This window comes from Zophobas morio, unplaced genomic scaffold (assembly GCF_036711695.1).
Source record: "Zophobas morio isolate AGI-343-1 ecotype UQ-CSIRO unplaced genomic scaffold, CSIRO_AGI_Zmor_V1 ptg000024l, whole genome shotgun sequence".
In the NCBI taxonomy this organism is placed as follows: domain Eukaryota; kingdom Metazoa; phylum Arthropoda; class Insecta; order Coleoptera; family Tenebrionidae; genus Zophobas; species Zophobas morio.
Window position 1 is genome coordinate 11,741,773 of NW_026972129.1, and position 17,583 is coordinate 11,759,355.

Below are 17,583 nucleotides of genomic sequence, written 5' to 3' on the forward strand. Positions count from 1 at the left end.
TGGATAACCGACAACACCGCCGCCAATTCTCTCATATAAAAAGTGTTGCTTACGGGTTTTGAACGCTGTCAAGTCAAAGCCTATAACGGACTTTAGACATTTTGCTTAATTGTAATAGATCCCAATATTTTGTAAATGCATCGCCACAGAAAATTTTGCAAATTTTAGTCATGATAACAAAACACAAAATGAAACACACTTTTTGCTTTCAAAATTGAACTATGAACATTTTAAAATACATAAATTGTTACATCATTGGCTTAAATAAAATTATATTTACATACTGAAGTCCAATACGTTGGAATACAGCAGTCTTATGAAAAGAAATCTTGTATATTAAAAATAATAAATAAGGAACAGATTTTGAAACATTAAAATGATGAATTTTAAGTTAGATAAAACAGCTAAATTGATATAGGTCTCATACAAAGACGAAAAAATGTCGACTTTTACAGTTCATTCGTAAAGTGAAGTTTATAAATGTTAAATTAGTGGTACAGGAAGGGTGTTGCTTGCTAGAAATTATTGTACTTACCTTCATTAAGGATACTAAAGACTGAAAACCAACATTAATGAACATAATTGTTGTTTTCTAACGATGAAGCGTCAGAAAAATACTTTGGTTTCTATTTTTTATAATTACTTCTCTTAAATACTGGAGGAAACAACGATCACCATGACTGAAATAATAAAGTTTTAAAAGAAACTTTAATTTATCAATGAAGAAAAACAACAAGACATACAGTAACTTAAAGGTTTAAACTATACAAATTTATACAATAAATATTAACTGACAAATATTTAACCATATGATATAGTGTAGCCCATGTTTCTCATCAGTGTTTCTTTGATGGCTGGTTGTAGTTCTTTCTGCATGTATGAAGTGAGTAAAGATCTTATTCCTTTAAGAAAAATGTCTTCCATCTCTCTTGACATTTCCTCATTTTCTTCCTCATCCCTGAATCCACGACGATGTTCTCGAAGTCTCGGTTCACACCCATACGCGTACACACTTATAAATCCAGGTTCAAGGAAATGTGAATCTGTTTTCACGTTAAATTGGCCCCTTTCTCTTCGAATAGGCTCGGTGTGAAATCTAACGAGAGACATAATAAATTAATTAGTAATTTAGACACTAGAAAATTGATGCAATTTTGGGGAAACGTCACAGCGAAGATTTATCATTATGATTAATGAAAAGTGTTAATTGTATGTAAATTTTGCGTGCGGATGTTTGCAATAATTAGCTCCCGAAAAAGTGTGACGAAAGGGGAGAGTTGCGAATAGTTTTACAAGTTGCCTCATAGTTGTGGGAAATGGTGTCGGAACTTGATCTTAATCGATAATTACATAAATGCAAGCCAATTCCTCCCAATTAACCTGGGAAATTGTTTTTAAATCCGCTATTGTTAGAGAGAGCGGCGTTTCCTCCTCGAATTCGACAATAACGCAAGAACTTACCCAATGCCCGCCCTCCTCAGCCTCAGAATCATGCTGCAAGAATCCTCCGGATTAGGATCAATGGGCGCTCTCTGTAGCATGTCGCCGTTGAACAAATTCACTTTGCCGCTGATTGTGAGATCATTGAACAGTAAGCGGGTCTCCAGAGTGGAATTGCGAGGATTGAACCTGCACCGATCCACTCTAACCCAGCTGTTGGATGTGGGCAGTCGAACCCGCATGTCGGTTACGTACATGTCGTAGGGCGCAGATCGGAGCTGCTGATGCAAGGAATACCCATTAAGATGGAGGGTCTTCTGCTTCGCGATCTGCCGTCGACGAATTTGATCCAACGCGTTTTCGAGGCGCTCTGAACAGCGCCGAGAATATGGCAGACGGTCGTCGTCGTCGTAACTGAGATTGTTTCCATTTCCGCGAACGTATGGGTATTCGGCTGTTGAAAATTTGTCGTTCTGTCTGCCGGGAAGATCTAAGACACAAATCAGACATAAACAACTCGTTAGATTTATCTGTTGTCGTAAGGGAAGTTGCAGGTACGGATGGCGTAAAGCAAAGAATTTGAAGAGGACGTATCTGTTAAATCTTTCGAATGCGACTTTTAGTTACAACAGAATTTTAGGCGGAAATAGTTTTTTGCAAGAAGAGGTATTGTAAATAAAATGTCGGAATCGGAGATCTTTTTAAGTGCCGTTTATGCAATTGTTGATTTGGTAAGAAAGCTTGGGAAATATTTCAGATGGGCTGTATTTACAACATTTTACAATTTCGTCAAACTATAACGTCGTAAAAAAATTAACTTCAATCTGAGAAATGAGTTTAACACACGGTCAAATTCGAATGTCCACACTTAACTATGGTGCTTGACGCAATTATAACAATGTCGTAAACAGGTTCTATTCGGTTTATTCTTTGTCAAGTAAAGCTATGTAATTAAGCTTGTAATAATATTAATAACAATAATATATATTACATGTGTTATTTACATAGAAGTATGGTACCGACCAAAAGTAGATGAAAGGGTTAAAACTAGTGCACTGTACAGAACTGCATACAGGGTGTCTTACCCAAGTTAGGACATAGGAAATTAACATGGAGAATTGCTTTTTATTTTATAAAATCGTCTAAGATTCCTTTAAAACTATTATTGAGCGATACATTTGTGTAGGTACCTAAACGAAGGCTGTTGGCTAGTATTTTTCTCAAATCGTTGTATTACAACTAATAAAACGGCTTTAAAAACCTTATTTTGAAATTAGCGCTCAGTCCGATTGGATTAGCCATAGAAAATCGAAACTTCAAAGTGAATTTAGAAATTATTCCTCGCTTGTCACTTAGAAATCACAATTAAAAAAAATTATTGTAGGACAAATTAAACGAAATAAATGCACAAATTGCATATAGTATATTATTAGCCAAGGTTGCAGAGCCAAGCATTCTAGACCGAGCGCAATAATTAGAACCCGAGACGCGCAGCGTCGAGGGCTCTAAGTGCGAGGTCTAGAAGTGGCTTTGCAACCGTGGTTAATATACTATTTTTTTCACTAGTAGAAACCATAAGACAATAAACTGAAAAATAAACGTTCAATTTTTTGACGCAACGTGATTTTGTTTTGATTTCTAATCAAACTTGATCTAAATCTTCAACACAAAGAAAACCGTTTATACTTGTCGCTGAGTTAATCATTTTATCTTCTACCGTCTACCAACTACCATGCGTATACTCAAGTAATGTTTGTAGCACACATTTGTTCATTTTTTAAGAAATAATCACATCAAACATTGCGTACATAACCTCAATTTTTCTTTTTGAACCCGTGGTAGCAAAAGTTGAATTTGCTACCACTAAATGAGTCGACATTTGCATGCGTCCAGGCTGCTAGTGAAAAAAAATATTTTATGAGATTATGTTGCTAGTGCCGGTCGATTTTAGTGAGTTTTTGTTATTAAAATCTTATTCAAGCTATGTTCTCCTGCGATTAAACGAGAACCTGCTTGTTCTGTAATGGTTAATTTAATCAGTAAGTATTTCGATTTTCCATGGTTAATTTAAGGACGCGATCGTCGAACTAAGACGAAACCTTTCGCGACTAATTGGACCGAGTGCTAATTTCAAAATAAATTTTTTTAAGCCTTTTTGTAGTGAATGGGCGCTATGCATCGATTTGAAAAAAATACTGGCCATTGGCCTAGTTTACCTCCACAAATGAATCGCTCAATAATAGCTTGAAAATAATCTGGAGAGATATTATAAAATAAAAACCAATTTTCCACATTAATTCCCTATGTCCAAACTTGGACGCGACACCCTTTATAAATATGATGCTGAAATGCTTGTGAAGAGTAATTAAAGTGTATTAAATAATTATTGCAAATAGAGTAGAGAAACAAAAATATAGACAATTATTTTGTAGAAATGGATTAATATTTTGTCATAATAACGATGTTTCAAGAATTCTTCATACTGCCTTCATATCGATAACATTAACATTAAATGATCTATATAGCCCGAAGAGCTATTGATCTACACTGGTTTAATAGCAGCAATTCATCAGGATTTTTATATTATTCAGAAGATTTTTTCGAATCCGACGGTCTACTTCATACCACAAATTCTCAATAGGGTTGCTTTTAGTGAGGCCAAATCATCATCTCGACTAGTGAACTTAGTATTAACTTAGTTGAGTTGAAAAATCCACGTCATGTTGAAATGTTTATCTCTATGTGTTTATCACCAACGTACTGACATCTGTCTACAGTACCATCCACTTTTAAAATGGACTCCAAGTCTAAACTGAAAAAGCAACGCCAGATTATTACATACTGTGGATTCAATCGTCGGTTTACAGGAAATAGGATAATGTACCGAGACAACTCCATCAGATCCACAAAAAGACTGAACTTCCGAAAATAACACCGTTTTCCGTTTTTTTACGTTCCAGTTAATACGTATGATCTGTTGCAAATTCTAAAGGGAAGGCTCAATTTTTGGTTGAAATCAGCGGTTTCTTGGCACGGCGGCGAGCAAAGAAACCCATAGTTAAGTGGGCATGTTTCACATAAGTTTGTATGGAAATGGGGATCTTCTTATGGAAACTGTTGTAGGGGAAATGAATATTTAATAATTCCGATTTTTGTTTACTAGTAAGTAGTTACCATTTGAATTCACTTCTAAACAGATTCATATGCAGGGTTTTTATAAATGATTCGCTTCGCTGAAATCATGCCTCATTATAACAGTTCTCACTTGCCATTAATATCATTTATAACCTGTCATTTAAAGTCATCGCTTTTATTGTTATAACGTTTTTCAAGTGTGAATTATAGTAATTCTCGTTGATCTAAGCTCAAAACAAGAAAACAGTTGTTTTCGAAACTCTTGGTGCATGCGTACGAAAATTTTGTTTTTGTGCTAGGAAACGAAGACCGTGAAAATGGTTCACACTTTCATGTTATGTCTTATTATCGCAATAGTGCATTCGTAAACCGAGAGTGTTTGTATTCTGTAACCGCCTGTAAGGAAGAATATCTGGCCAAATACCTTGAATGGCAAATTCAAGAAATATGGGTAGAAGCTCACATTATAGCGTAATCAACAGATTTGTTCGAACTGGTAGTGTTAACAAAGGGAAATATCTTGGAAGACCTTCAGTATCCGAAGAAGTTGTTGATGATTTAAGACGACTCGAACAGAATCTGCAAACGTCTTTGACAAGATTGTATTAGCAATCAGGAGTTCCTGTTGCAACACATCAAATTGAAGAAGGGGTGCAAAGCATTGACGAAAGGATGTTACAGAGATTTTTGAAATTAAAAAGAGAGTGAACATGTGCCTTGAACAAAAGGGTGAATATTTTCAATATTTACGGTTATATTTAACCACAAAACAATTGTTTCTTTTTATTATAATGAATTAGTTTTATTTTTTAATAAGACATGAAGCAATTAGGGAATCAGTTGTACAGATGCGTGCGTTATTTGTCGTGAGTCCTTAGCATTTAGTAGAGTCTACATAAAGTGATAGGCGGTACGCTTCCATGACTCAGTTAACCCTATAATCATTTAATCATAATGTATCATTTTAGTCGTAATTTTAACATATTGATTTCATCTCACTAGGTCTCCTTCTTCGGTGTACCATGTTACCCAAAATTCAGGACGCTTGCAAAATATTAGTGAGAAAAGTCGCAAATAAACACTAGTAAGCAGAAGTGGAGAAACTGATCCAGAAAAATAGAGATGTGTATTTTCGTTTTGAAAGACATAAACACTAAAGGAACAAGGGACAAAAACGAAATTGTGAAAATATCAGAAGGCCTCCACAGAGATCTTTACAATACAAAAACCTAAAATAACGAGAAGACTGCCGCCCATAAAATAAAAATAATAAATGTTAGTTCCGAAAATATACCAGATATTACAAAAGATATTGTGCACTTAAACATGTGGCAGATAAGAAAGTTCCAAGTGCTGAAGAGATGATTAAAGCAGCAAGTGGAAATATTTATGTATGTCATGTCATCTAATTAACAAATGTACGCTGGAAGAAAAAATACCAAAGAAATGGGAAAACTCTATTATGGCACTATTGTTTAAAAAGGGAGATAGAGCCAGTTTAGAGAACTCTGTCAGATATACAAATTTACAATTATTAAGGTATAACAAATCAGTTGAGTAATAAACTTGACGACTACCAATCGATAGAATAAACCAGCTTTAAGAGAGCAATAGAATCAGCAGATATTGTAGAGAAATCTACTGAGTATAATTTCAAGATTTGTCTAGCATTTGTGGATTTCATGGGCAATTATGGAGGCATTAAGAAATGCGAGAATTGATTATGGAGCTATCAAAATGCTTGAGTACATATATAACATCCACTATCCAGCTGCAAGCCAAAACCAATCTATTAAGTAAACCTGGGAATAAAACATTTGCGTCAGCGTCAGAAGATGTTTTCAAAAGACTACATTTGAGAAAGCAAAAGAATTTCGATAAATGGAAAACCTCAGTCGGCTCAGATTCGTAGACGATATAGTGTTTATTACACAGAGCTGAAAAACGAGGCCTCGAGTACTGGTCTGCACATGACCCTAACAAAAAACTTAAACTATGTACGAAGATGACCCGCGAATTCAAATAAAAACGAGCTAATACAAAACGTCCAGACTTATATTTTATTGGATCACCAAAATTACACCAGGTGGAGACAACAAGACCAGCGTTCGGAAAGCATAGAAAGCATAGCTAGGCACTCAAAAACAATATCCAAATATATTTACAAGTAAAACTTTTTAAACAATGTATTAACCTGCATTAACATACGGTGCCGAAACATCAACACTGATGAAGAAATTCATGAATAAACTAAAAGTAATACAAATCGTAACGAAAGTGGAGTGAACTTGGATGGAAATTTAAAATATCGTAGATTATTTATTTATAGGTGAAAGAATTGTTAAATAGACATTTGTTTTATTTTATGTCTTATGCATAATAATCTGTGTAAAATTGCAAGAAAATGCAATTACTTATAACAAGGGTAACTGCGAGTTGGTACTAAGTTGCAATATTGTATTATACTGTTGCTAAAACTGTATGGATGAAACAACCAATTTCGTATACTTAAAGTAATTTATTAAGTTACTCGGAAACTTTAAGCGATTCTTCCGCTTTGTAATCTAACTACATACTTTTTCGAAAGCATAGGTAATTCAGTAAGCGGCAGTTTAGTTTTAATTAGATTATTGTTTGTAGCAGCGCTGGAAGTGTATTAAACTGTTTAGAAACTGTGTTTTTTAGATTTGTAAAGCGTTCTTAAATATTTATTTTCTTTTTACATTAATGTGCTGCGCGTCTTACTTTATTATTACATTTATTACCAGGAGTAGCAAGCATACATTGATGTATTTATTGTGTACATACTTATTACTATACTACAATAGGATTAAGAATATATATAATTTTTAATAGGTTTTCAAATCTTGTACATATTTGGATAGTGTACATTTTCTGCATGCAGCGATCTTAATAAAATACTGTGCTTAGAGATAGTTCAGTTTGTAATTTAAGAAAAAAAAAAACTAAAAAGGAAAGTACTACTAATATTTTTAAACATTTTACACATATTACGCATTAGTGGTGATAGAACAAAATAAAAAAAATCATATTGTTTTTATGCAAAAATAGAGAAAATAGAGAAAAACATGAAGATATTTTTGTATATGTGATTAGAAACGTCATGACAAGTACCTACATGGTTTCTACACTGTTACATGAAATTTATATGTGTTTCCATTATTTATTGCATGTTTTTCTTTTTTATTTTGCAATTTACATTAATTTTCTACTTTTTCACGTTTATTTCACAATAACTTGATTCTTATTTTTTACACATCAGATAGGTCGAGAGAGTAGGTTTTTTGTGAAACAGTTATAAATCTAGTAAAGAAAGGAAACAAAGTAAACAAAGATCCCAATGATGTTTTAGGTCTCTAAAACAAAGGCAGTTTGTGTTTTTTTTTCGTAGCTTCTTGTTTGTGGATATGTTTCGTTTGAGTTAAGGTTCTTAACGAATTCCTAGCAACTTTATTAGAATTACTGAAAATTAGATCAGATTAATAGTTAACTTAAATTAACACATAATTTATTTTTATTAAGATATTCATAACTGTGTCAAATGCACATCTGTCCATGTACTGATTGAATTTAGCCTAAGAAATAGGACCATTTAAAGCTATTTTAAGTGAGTTACGTCTTAGGTAACACGTCATTATGAGGAAAATTTACACTCGTATGAAAACTGGTACTTAGTACTTTTTTCTCACACAAAATTTATTTAATAGATATAGTAAAATTGTTAAATTAAATGAAAAGTGTGTTGGTAATGTTTTATAAAAAATATTTTGAATCAATTAATTAAGATGCATTGACAGCAGCTTTTGCACACTTTTTAAAATAACTGTTTTATATAAAAGGGTTAAATCGATTTATCTCCCTAGAACGCTTCACAGTACACTTAGTAGGGGATATTCTTAGATTAATAATTGAAGATCGTAAATTTTTACGTATTATATTACGTGTACAGTGGCTTTGAGTAATTCATTGCACATCCGTAGGCACATTTAAACGTTTATTGTGTGAACTAATACCATTTATTATCTTCATTTTGCCAACTATTATAAAGTGGGTACTTTCAGAAAATAATACATGTCGTGTGCCATAAATAATAGCGGTTTGACTTTAATATAATAATTACTAAATTGTTCGTTGCTAATTATATAAATATACCCATTTAGAGCAAGAAGAGATTGTATGAAGAAATTGTGTTGAGTCAACTGAAAGCCTATTGTTAAGATTTGATTATGACAGAAAAATGGTTGTTTTTAACCATGCAGATCAACATTATTTCAGTTAATTTGTGCTATTTGAATACAGTATTGTGCACCTTAACCTTGACAGTGTAAGAATGACCTATATTTATACTGCGGAACGTTAGATACGGGTTTTCTTTTGCGATCAACGGACGATATTCGAAGAAAGAAATTTACAAAAAAGTGTCATGGAAATCCAGCAATAAAACAGTTAATTCCGTTACGTCTTTATAAATAACGTTAACATCAACTAAGAAAGTCATAAGTATATGTATTTAATACAGTGGGAAAGTTCTAGTATGCACAAAATAAATGTGTAATGATTGGGTTAAACTTAATATTATTATAAGCTTCTTTCAGATAATTGCTTACAGTATATTTATTTCATCACGGTAGCTAATTTGTTTTTGATGCGGCAGTAAGTTAAGTCAAAGTCGCATAAATGTTACGTGGTTTATTATAAAGACCTGATAAAATGAAAACGTACTTAATATTGTTAATTTGCAATTACGCAACAGTCAGAAAGTTTTTCATTTTATTGTTGTCGTAAAATATTGCACGATTGCAGTTGTAAATGTCGCGTTAGATCAAGATCTTTAAGTACTGGTATTTAAAAAAGAAAAGCACTTATATTCACTTAATCACCACGAGTATGTTCTAAGAGAAGATTTTTCTTTATTTTGCTAAGGCCATATTTGTTCCCTGTTGTTCAGTCTGTAAGTTATTTTCCTCATCATTCAAATTTAAGTACACATTTTGAATGGACTATATTTCAACATTTAAAATCATGGTTATATAATTCTTCTTTATTAAAATTTGAGATTTATTGTAAAATGTATCTTCTAATTTCTAAATAAGACATGAGAGCGGCAGTTAACGAGCATTAAAACATTCGTTTTTATTAATTTTGATTTTTACCGTATATTAATATCTCGCCTAGTAAGGGTGCTATTTTTATCTATTAGAAAGTAGGACATTTGATACTCTTAACACGAATGTCAAGATGCCTCCATCAAATTTTTGTATTATTAGGAATAATAATAAGAATAAGTAATAAGTTACTAACTAATCAATTAACTTCTTTGGAAAGTGGTTGAACTTGTTATGTGCTCGAAATATCGTTTTAGTGCAATAATCAACTGAGATTATTGATTGTTTTCTATGTGGATGAAAGTTTCGAGTAGAAAAAAATATTTTTTAAAGAACAGGAGGGATTTTAAAATGTTACATTAAGAATAACAACAATTTTTAGCTAATGAAAAATAGTCACAACTTATCACTCTAATATTAAAACTTACTATATGGCACACTCAATATTTGTAACATAACGTCTTCACTTTTTGAAGCTTTCAATTATTTTTATTGAATTAAAATTATATTTACTACAACACAGAATTTTGTATTCTGTGCGTAATTATCTTACAGATTACAACTATATATTTTATAATTTTTGATTCCATCTACTTTTTAGAAACAAAGCTGAGATTCTTTTTATTGTTGTTAAAGTTTCCTGAACTCTTTGTGTTTTTTTAATGATGGTCGTGTTATGCAAAAAGGAAAAGTAACAGATTTAAATCAAAGTATGAAATTTTTAAAGACTCCACAGTGGTAACCGTATTTTTTTATCTGTATATATTTATTTGTATACCTGTGATAAAATATGAAAAAAAAAATTAAAAAGTAATGGGAATGTCATATGAAAACAGCCATGGCTGTGAGAAAAAATGATTTTTGCTTCCAAAGCTTAACCTAAGGAAGTATTGTAATAGGGTCCACCTTTCTAAAAACTACTTTCACGTTTTCTCGACGTTTCCTGGCTCCTAGGAAATGAAAAAGTAGATTCTCCATTTCCGTCTGTCTCTCTATCGTCTGTCGTTTGAGTCGATATTTATTACGCAGATTTCCGAAACTACTACTGCTACTACGAAATTTTTGTGTATTTTAGGAATATCGTGTAGATGGTAAAACGCTAACCAAAATTTATCCGATCATTCCCATCAACAATTTGATGACGTCACGTCAAATTTTATATATGTAGTAAGTGTTCATTAGCTAGTGATTGGAATAAGTTCAGTAACATTCATAACAATTACAATTTTTTTTTAGAGAATTCGTTACAATTACTCATTACTTTTAAAAAGTAATGCATTACTTTAACAATTACTTAAACTTATAAACTCAAAAGTCTGTCTTTAATTGCATCTTACTTGACGTTGTGACTTACAGATTAAATTTAGAAAACCTTAAAGCCGCCTCTAAGGTTTTCTAAAGTCACTCTCATCGGATTATGAGGGTTTAAAAGGACGGGCTCTATCGGTTACCTGTTATAGACTTGAGTGGACCAGAAAAATGGCTAAAGTTTGTTTGACCAAACATTTTAAATATTCTGCCCCTATTTACTCAATTATTTATTAAGATATTTTATTTCTCTAAAGCGCAATGGATTTTTTAATACAATTTCTACTAATGTACTTTTTGAAAATTTAAAATTGATCCATAAATAGCGAAAACCAGATAATCTCATACTCATCACAATTTTAACGCGTTGCAGTTTTTTTTAACAACAAAATTTAAAAAACGGACAAGCAGTTTGAGTAGGGATTCTTCCGCTCATTTCAACGGTGTGAAGTTTATTACAATCGGACGTATACTTTTGGCAAAAACTTGGGCAGAAGTTTATATGTATTTGCCTATGCTGGAATATGCTTTAGCTCACCCTTAAAATGATGAAGAGCTTATATAGAGTAACCTCATTTGACATATACCTATTAAAACTTTTATGACTTAAGCGGTTTAAGCCAAACCATCCTATAAGTCAAACTGGCTATTGTATTACTTAACTCAGTTCACAGCTACATTATGCCAACAATGGACAGTAATAATCTTGCGGTTCGGGTCCACAAAGCTTACAATAGCCAGTTTGACTTATAAGGGTGCTTTGGCTTAAGCCGCTTAAGTCATAAAAGTTTTAACAGGTGTATGTCAAATGAGGTTATAGTATGTTAACAAATTTTTCTGGTTTCTTAACAAATTCTGTGGTAAACTCGGTTTAGATTTTAACTCCCTACTGGGTCAACCTGCTCTTTGTGGAGACGAACCAGGTATAATAATCCCAACAGGTCAGCTAAACGATTCGTAGAGAATAACAAAACAATATTTTTGAGTATTTGGGTTAAAAATAATTGCAAAAAGTAATAATTGTAATAGTGACTGAATTGCTCAAGTAATTCATTACAAATGCTCATTACATTTTTTGAAAAGTAATGCATTACAATTACTCATCACTCGAAAAGAAATTGAATTACAGTAATGAATTACTTGTACATAATTGAATTACTTCCAATCACTGTCATTAGCTCAATTGATTAGAGATAGAGACGTAGCGGGTTCGATCTCTTCATGCGCCATGTTTTTCTTATATTGGTATTAATTTTTTTTTAATTCAATTTATTTGAAGTACGTAAGCGGCGATGTAATAAGTTCTGCCTAATGCCATGAACCCAATTTTTTAAATTAATTACGTCGTTCGTCTACTCTTGATTGAATCTTGAACCTTGGCTTGAATATAAAACGCAACATCCTCTGTACAGACAGTGACTGCGATTTTTCTTCCACACCAACGGAATTATTAAAGGCAAGAAATGAAGCTACTTTTAAGTTATTACCAGTTAAATAAGAACAAATCTGCAACAAGGCACATTTAAGATTTATAAAGTGGGAGAAAAGAGAGCTGGTTCTATCTCAGAAGCAGTGGCATTACCATAAATACTTAACTCTGGCAGTTTCGCAGTAAATGAAATCATTGGTTTCGTGGTTACACTATTCCACGGTTAGAAGCATATTACATGCTAAAATAATATGAAAATTTCTGAATAGTGGAAAGTAATTTTATTCAGAAGCTTAACAACTTCAGCAATCCTGATATGAGCACAAATTAATATGCTTCAAGTACTTACTAACAAAGATAAACATAAATGTCATGAATTCATTTAATTCAGTGTGTTTGTAGTATGTTGAATGTACATTATTCTAATATTTAGAATCGCGCAAGCACATTATGTTGTTAAATTGCGCTACCAGTGTTGTACAGTTTTGATTAAATTAAAATCAGGAAATATTGTCCAAGAGATACAGGGCAGAGTCTTGCGGGCAAAGCGGCAATTCGCTAGCGCATTGATGTTGATGCAGCTAAACCTCGCGTCGGAGTGATGAACCCTAACGTGGCGAACTGTACGATATAAACAAGGGTTAGTTTGTTCTTTAACTCCAGGTATATCCAGCGGCTTGAACAATATGTGTTTAGAATTTTTAGTCTCAAATTAGTGGATTTATTAATTTTACAAAACGTATACATTAACTCAAAGTTATCACATAATTATAACCATATTTTCTGCTGACATTTTATGCAAAATCTACAGCGACATAATTAGAGAAAAGCGCTAACTTAGATGGACAGCGTTTTAAGATAGACTGAACATTGAAGGTTCTAACCATAGATAAAAGATTATGCAAACAGTTTAAAGTTTTGTAGAAATTTTACGTCAAATTTTGAAATTCGTCATCAGAATTATTTGTCAAACAGAATCTTTGGTTTATTTAACGTTTTACTACTCTACTTAATTCTGAACAATGAGACGATTTAATGTTCAAATAAAACAAGTTATGTTAAATGTGTTGGATTATCTAGAAAGAAATCATGATGTTGTGCAATTTAAGAAAAAAAGAAAAACAGAACTGGCGGCCGAAATGTTAAAAATTTCAGAAAAATCTTTATATAATTTGCAAAAAAGTACAGGTTCAAGTGATACGGAGTAAGAGTCCTCTACAATTAGAAATATAAAAACTCAAGTAAATCCTGTAGATTTGTCAGTAAGGGAAATTATGTATAAAATGATTGCTTTTAACAAACACGTAACTAATAATAAGTCGCTTCACGCTAAAGTTATGGAAGAGATATCACACTTTAAAGCTAGACCCAAGATACATGAATTAGAAAAGTTGGTTTTAAATTTTGATGAAATATCAGATCTGGAATATTCTGCGCAATAGACTGCCCAAAAAATTGTATAATTGAGATCACTTTGCTCAAGAACACGAACATTGTGTCCTAAGACTTCCGCCATACCACTGTCATTTGAATGCAATTGAAATTGTATAGTCGGAATGTGAACGAAAATACGATGAAAATATTCCGAAAACTAATACTTCTCCTGTTGATGTACTAAAAACTTGGGAAAATGTAATAAACCAAGCTCCCGATGTACACTGAAAAAATTATATTAAGCACACGGAAAAAATCATAGATTCGGCATGGCAAACGGAAAAGATTCTGGACAATTGTGAAACAAACCAAGTCAATGTTAATTCCGTTTCAAATGATAGTGATAGTGAAGATGATGATAGCAGTGTTGATGATTTAGAGTTGTCCATATAAAGTTATCCGTAACATACAAGAAAGCACATACAATTTTTTTTGAATATAAGAAAAACTGCCATTGAAGGCTGAATCAAACTTATTATAAGATAATTATTTTGGTTATATGTACATAGAACATCATTTAATGACAAACACTTCTGACTTTTTAATGCAGAACATCGTTCATTCCAAAATAAGTGATTTTTGCAATACACGTTTATAGTCCAAAGTTTTATTAAGATTACATAGGTATTACACATTTTTTACATCAACTTGAATACGATTTTAGTAAAGCGAATTTTATTTGCTGTGTTATAGAAAATTGTTCTTTGCAGCTGTTTTTTTTTCCCGAAGCTCTAAAGAAATTCGAATAAATAATAATTTGTCCTAAAAATATCTAATAACAGTGTGATAAAATATAATTCGAATTAGTAATTTGAGAAAACGAGCACCTCTATATTTGAGAAATTAACCTTTTGTTAAAAAGAAACGACATGTGAAAAGTGAACATCTGTAGTCCTACCTTAGATCAGAAAAAAATCTGTTCCATTGTTTCCTAGACAAAGAACGCCATTATACAATTAGTCGCAATTTAATCGATTCTTGGTTAGTTCCTTTATACATTTTTCGTAACAATAAACTGTTATAAAACTAGATCCTGCATTTACTTACAGTTGGAATAATTTATCATTTCCATCACATGATTACGGTTCGTTATACGAATCAAGCAAATAACAGATAAATGTACATGTTTTACTTGGTCAGACAAATGAACTTCTTTATGCAAGTATTTTAGTACGCTTTGAACAAAAATAGAGACAGTGAATTTTGTTGCAACTTGCAAATAATATAGTCACGTGATGGAAGAGATAAAACAATCCTACTATATTTATTTTTGTTTATGAAAAACGTCAATTTTCGGATATGTTTCTTCTTCGAAAACACGATTATGAGTCAGTTATTTAAAAAATATAACCTAAACGTGCAAGAGCATGTTTTATATTCGAAAATGACCTGACCTGACCTTGCCTTGAAAGGAAAAACGTCTTTACTTAAAATGAAAAAATAATCCTCAGCTTAATAATTTTTGAAGCCTGTATTGCAGCCACAAATTTTTGTTTCATTTGATACATAAATGGACCTTGATGTAAAATTCTGTTTACTAAATTATTTTTTGGAAATCCTAAGAAATTTGTTTGTTTAATGTGTTTTCTTTTGGAGTTAACCGATTCATGTAAATTAAAATTAATTTATTTTAAGACAAAAAGATCATCGAAGTACGTCGTTGAACAGTTATATTAAGTTATTATTCTTTTCAAAAACATTAAATTAGAAATCTTTTTCTTTACATAAAACCGGAAGATATATGTAACATTTTTTTACAACATTAAAATTACATGTGTTTACACTCAACACGTATTAAATAATATATTACAAAAGGATATTTACTCATGAATTAAACTTTCAATTTTAAAATAAAAAACATTTCGTCGAAACAGTAGTTGTCTTGATAGGTAAATGAAAATATGAATACGTCATTTTGGTTCAAATTAATTTTAAACAAGTTAATCGGCCACAAAAAGCCTAAATAAATGTAGTCTTTAAACGAAATGTTCCTTTTTTAACACGTCTTTGTTTGTGCAAATCAGATAAAAACAGAAAGCAGATTTACTTATCGATAAGTCGACAAGAATAAAGACTATGGGCTAATTAAGTTGTGAAACTGTGCGAAAAGGGAACGATTGCGCTTCCATTCTTTTACTTACCGGGCGCATCTACAAGGGATGCCGTGTCTTCAGCCACAATAGACACCACGAGGTCAGTAAAACTAAGAGCCCACAGGAAGAGCATCCACATCTGCAGGTACATTTGCACTATTAACACCCAATGTGAGAATCGATTTGTCTTCTCGTAGCAGTAACAATCAGACTTCTCAGAGTACTCTCACTAGTACTAACACGTTTGCAAGTGCGCTCGACGTGAGTGTCTTCTTAGCACTGGCACCAAACTTGAACCGTGGCCAACGTCGTATCTTCAAGAAATAATGGAGCTTTTACACGAATTAAACCAGGTCGCTCTACTATTGTTGCCGCGGATGTCTCTAGAAATCCGTGCGGTTCCAGTGAAATGCGGGAAACTGCCATTACCATGCATGGCGGTTGGTGAAGAAAGTATAGTCTCCAAAATAACACGACCGTTGCAGCGGAAATAATTGGAAAAAAAACTTGGGTGACGTTACACCATTCATTTCAGTTTCTTCTTGTTTTATAACAATGGGTTTATTCTAATTTTTGGCGTTTAGAATAATTGTTGTTTTTAGTGCGAGCACGTTCTGCTAATTTCACCATGTTGATCACGCCGTTCTTTGATAAGGTTATCGAAAGGAGAAAACTATTAGAAACGAACATAATTTTTGCATATCTGTGTTGCACTCGCAATTTCATTTCAGATTAGGTGTTAATTTATTACCACTTAATTTCCCTTGTTTGGGAAGCAGAACAACCCATATGAATCTCACAGCGTATTTTTCAATGAATGTGATATGAATGTACAGCATAAATACATTTTTTTGAGATAACAACGTCAGCATTATTATGAAAGTACTGATTTTAATATCTGCAGTGTTACTGTATTTGTGTATTCTCATAATGCTAGAGACATTATTGATAAATTAATCAGTTCATGCATGAATTTTTTACGAGAACTTGGAACCTCCCTTTGCATACGTTCTCGTGACGTGATGGAAATATCGAGTCGAGTTGAGTTGAGTTGTTTTCTTTTGCTCTTTATTGTTCTTTGGAATTGCTTTCATAGAACACTATTTAGTCATATTTATAATTTTGTGTATTAATTTGCCATACTTCCTTTCAAATTATAATGAAGGTAACTTATAGGGCTCCTTGAACTGAAAAAACAATTAATGCCGAAAGACAATATAAAAATCAGTCAGGGACTTGTGTTCAAGCATATAATAGTTTTAAACGTCTTGGCACATAATTTACGCAAGCCTAATCAACTTTACTATAAATTATCAGCAGATAATAGTTTTTTCTTGGGTAAAAATATGTTGCAATACAGGAGAAAAGAAGTTGTTACGATGACTACCACTTCTGAAGCTTGAGGTAGTACTGTTAAAATTTTAATTTACCGTCAAAATATTTAAACACAATTTCAAAGCAAAAAAATGCTCAAAAGTTAAGGACTTCCTTCGCCCCTGAAGTACGGTCCAATGTATTTGTGATAACACCTATACTTAAAAAAATAGGTAAGACCAATAATAGTGTAAGAAATTAAATGACACCTATACATTTTTTTGTGCTTGTCTACGATATCCAA

The 17,583-nt window shown here is 32.3% G+C and overlaps 1 protein-coding gene across 1 annotated transcript; it reads right to left on the bottom strand.

Annotated features, from left to right (window-relative positions):
- Positions 1-689: 689 nt before the first annotated feature.
- Positions 690-16,284, bottom strand: LOC135135186 (uncharacterized). The gene is made up of 3 exons (XM_064064189.1): positions 16,014-16,284; positions 1,462-1,930; positions 690-1,096 (listed from the first exon to the last, which is right to left on the bottom strand). The coding sequence occupies exons 1-3, from the start codon at positions 16,114-16,116 to the stop codon at positions 802-804; spliced, it is 867 nt and encodes a 288-aa protein (XP_063920259.1). The 5' UTR covers positions 16,117-16,284; the 3' UTR covers positions 690-801.
- Positions 16,285-17,583: the final 1,299 nt, after the last annotated feature.

What these genes read in the sequence shown, in the direction of transcription:
- LOC135135186 (XM_064064189.1), bottom strand. Translation starts at nt 16,116, where the DNA reads ATGTACCTGCAGATGTGGATGCTCTTCCTGTGGGCTCTTAGTTTTACT. An exon ending in ATCCCTTGTAGATGCGCCCG is followed by an intron (nt 1,931 to 16,013) that starts GTAAGTAAAAGA and finishes TTTGTGTCTTAG; the next exon opens with ATCTTCCCGGCAGACAGAAC. An exon ending in CTGAGGAGGGCGGGCATTGG is followed by an intron (nt 1,097 to 1,461) that starts GTAAGTTCTTGC and finishes GTCTCTCGTTAG; the next exon opens with ATTTCACACCGAGCCTATTC.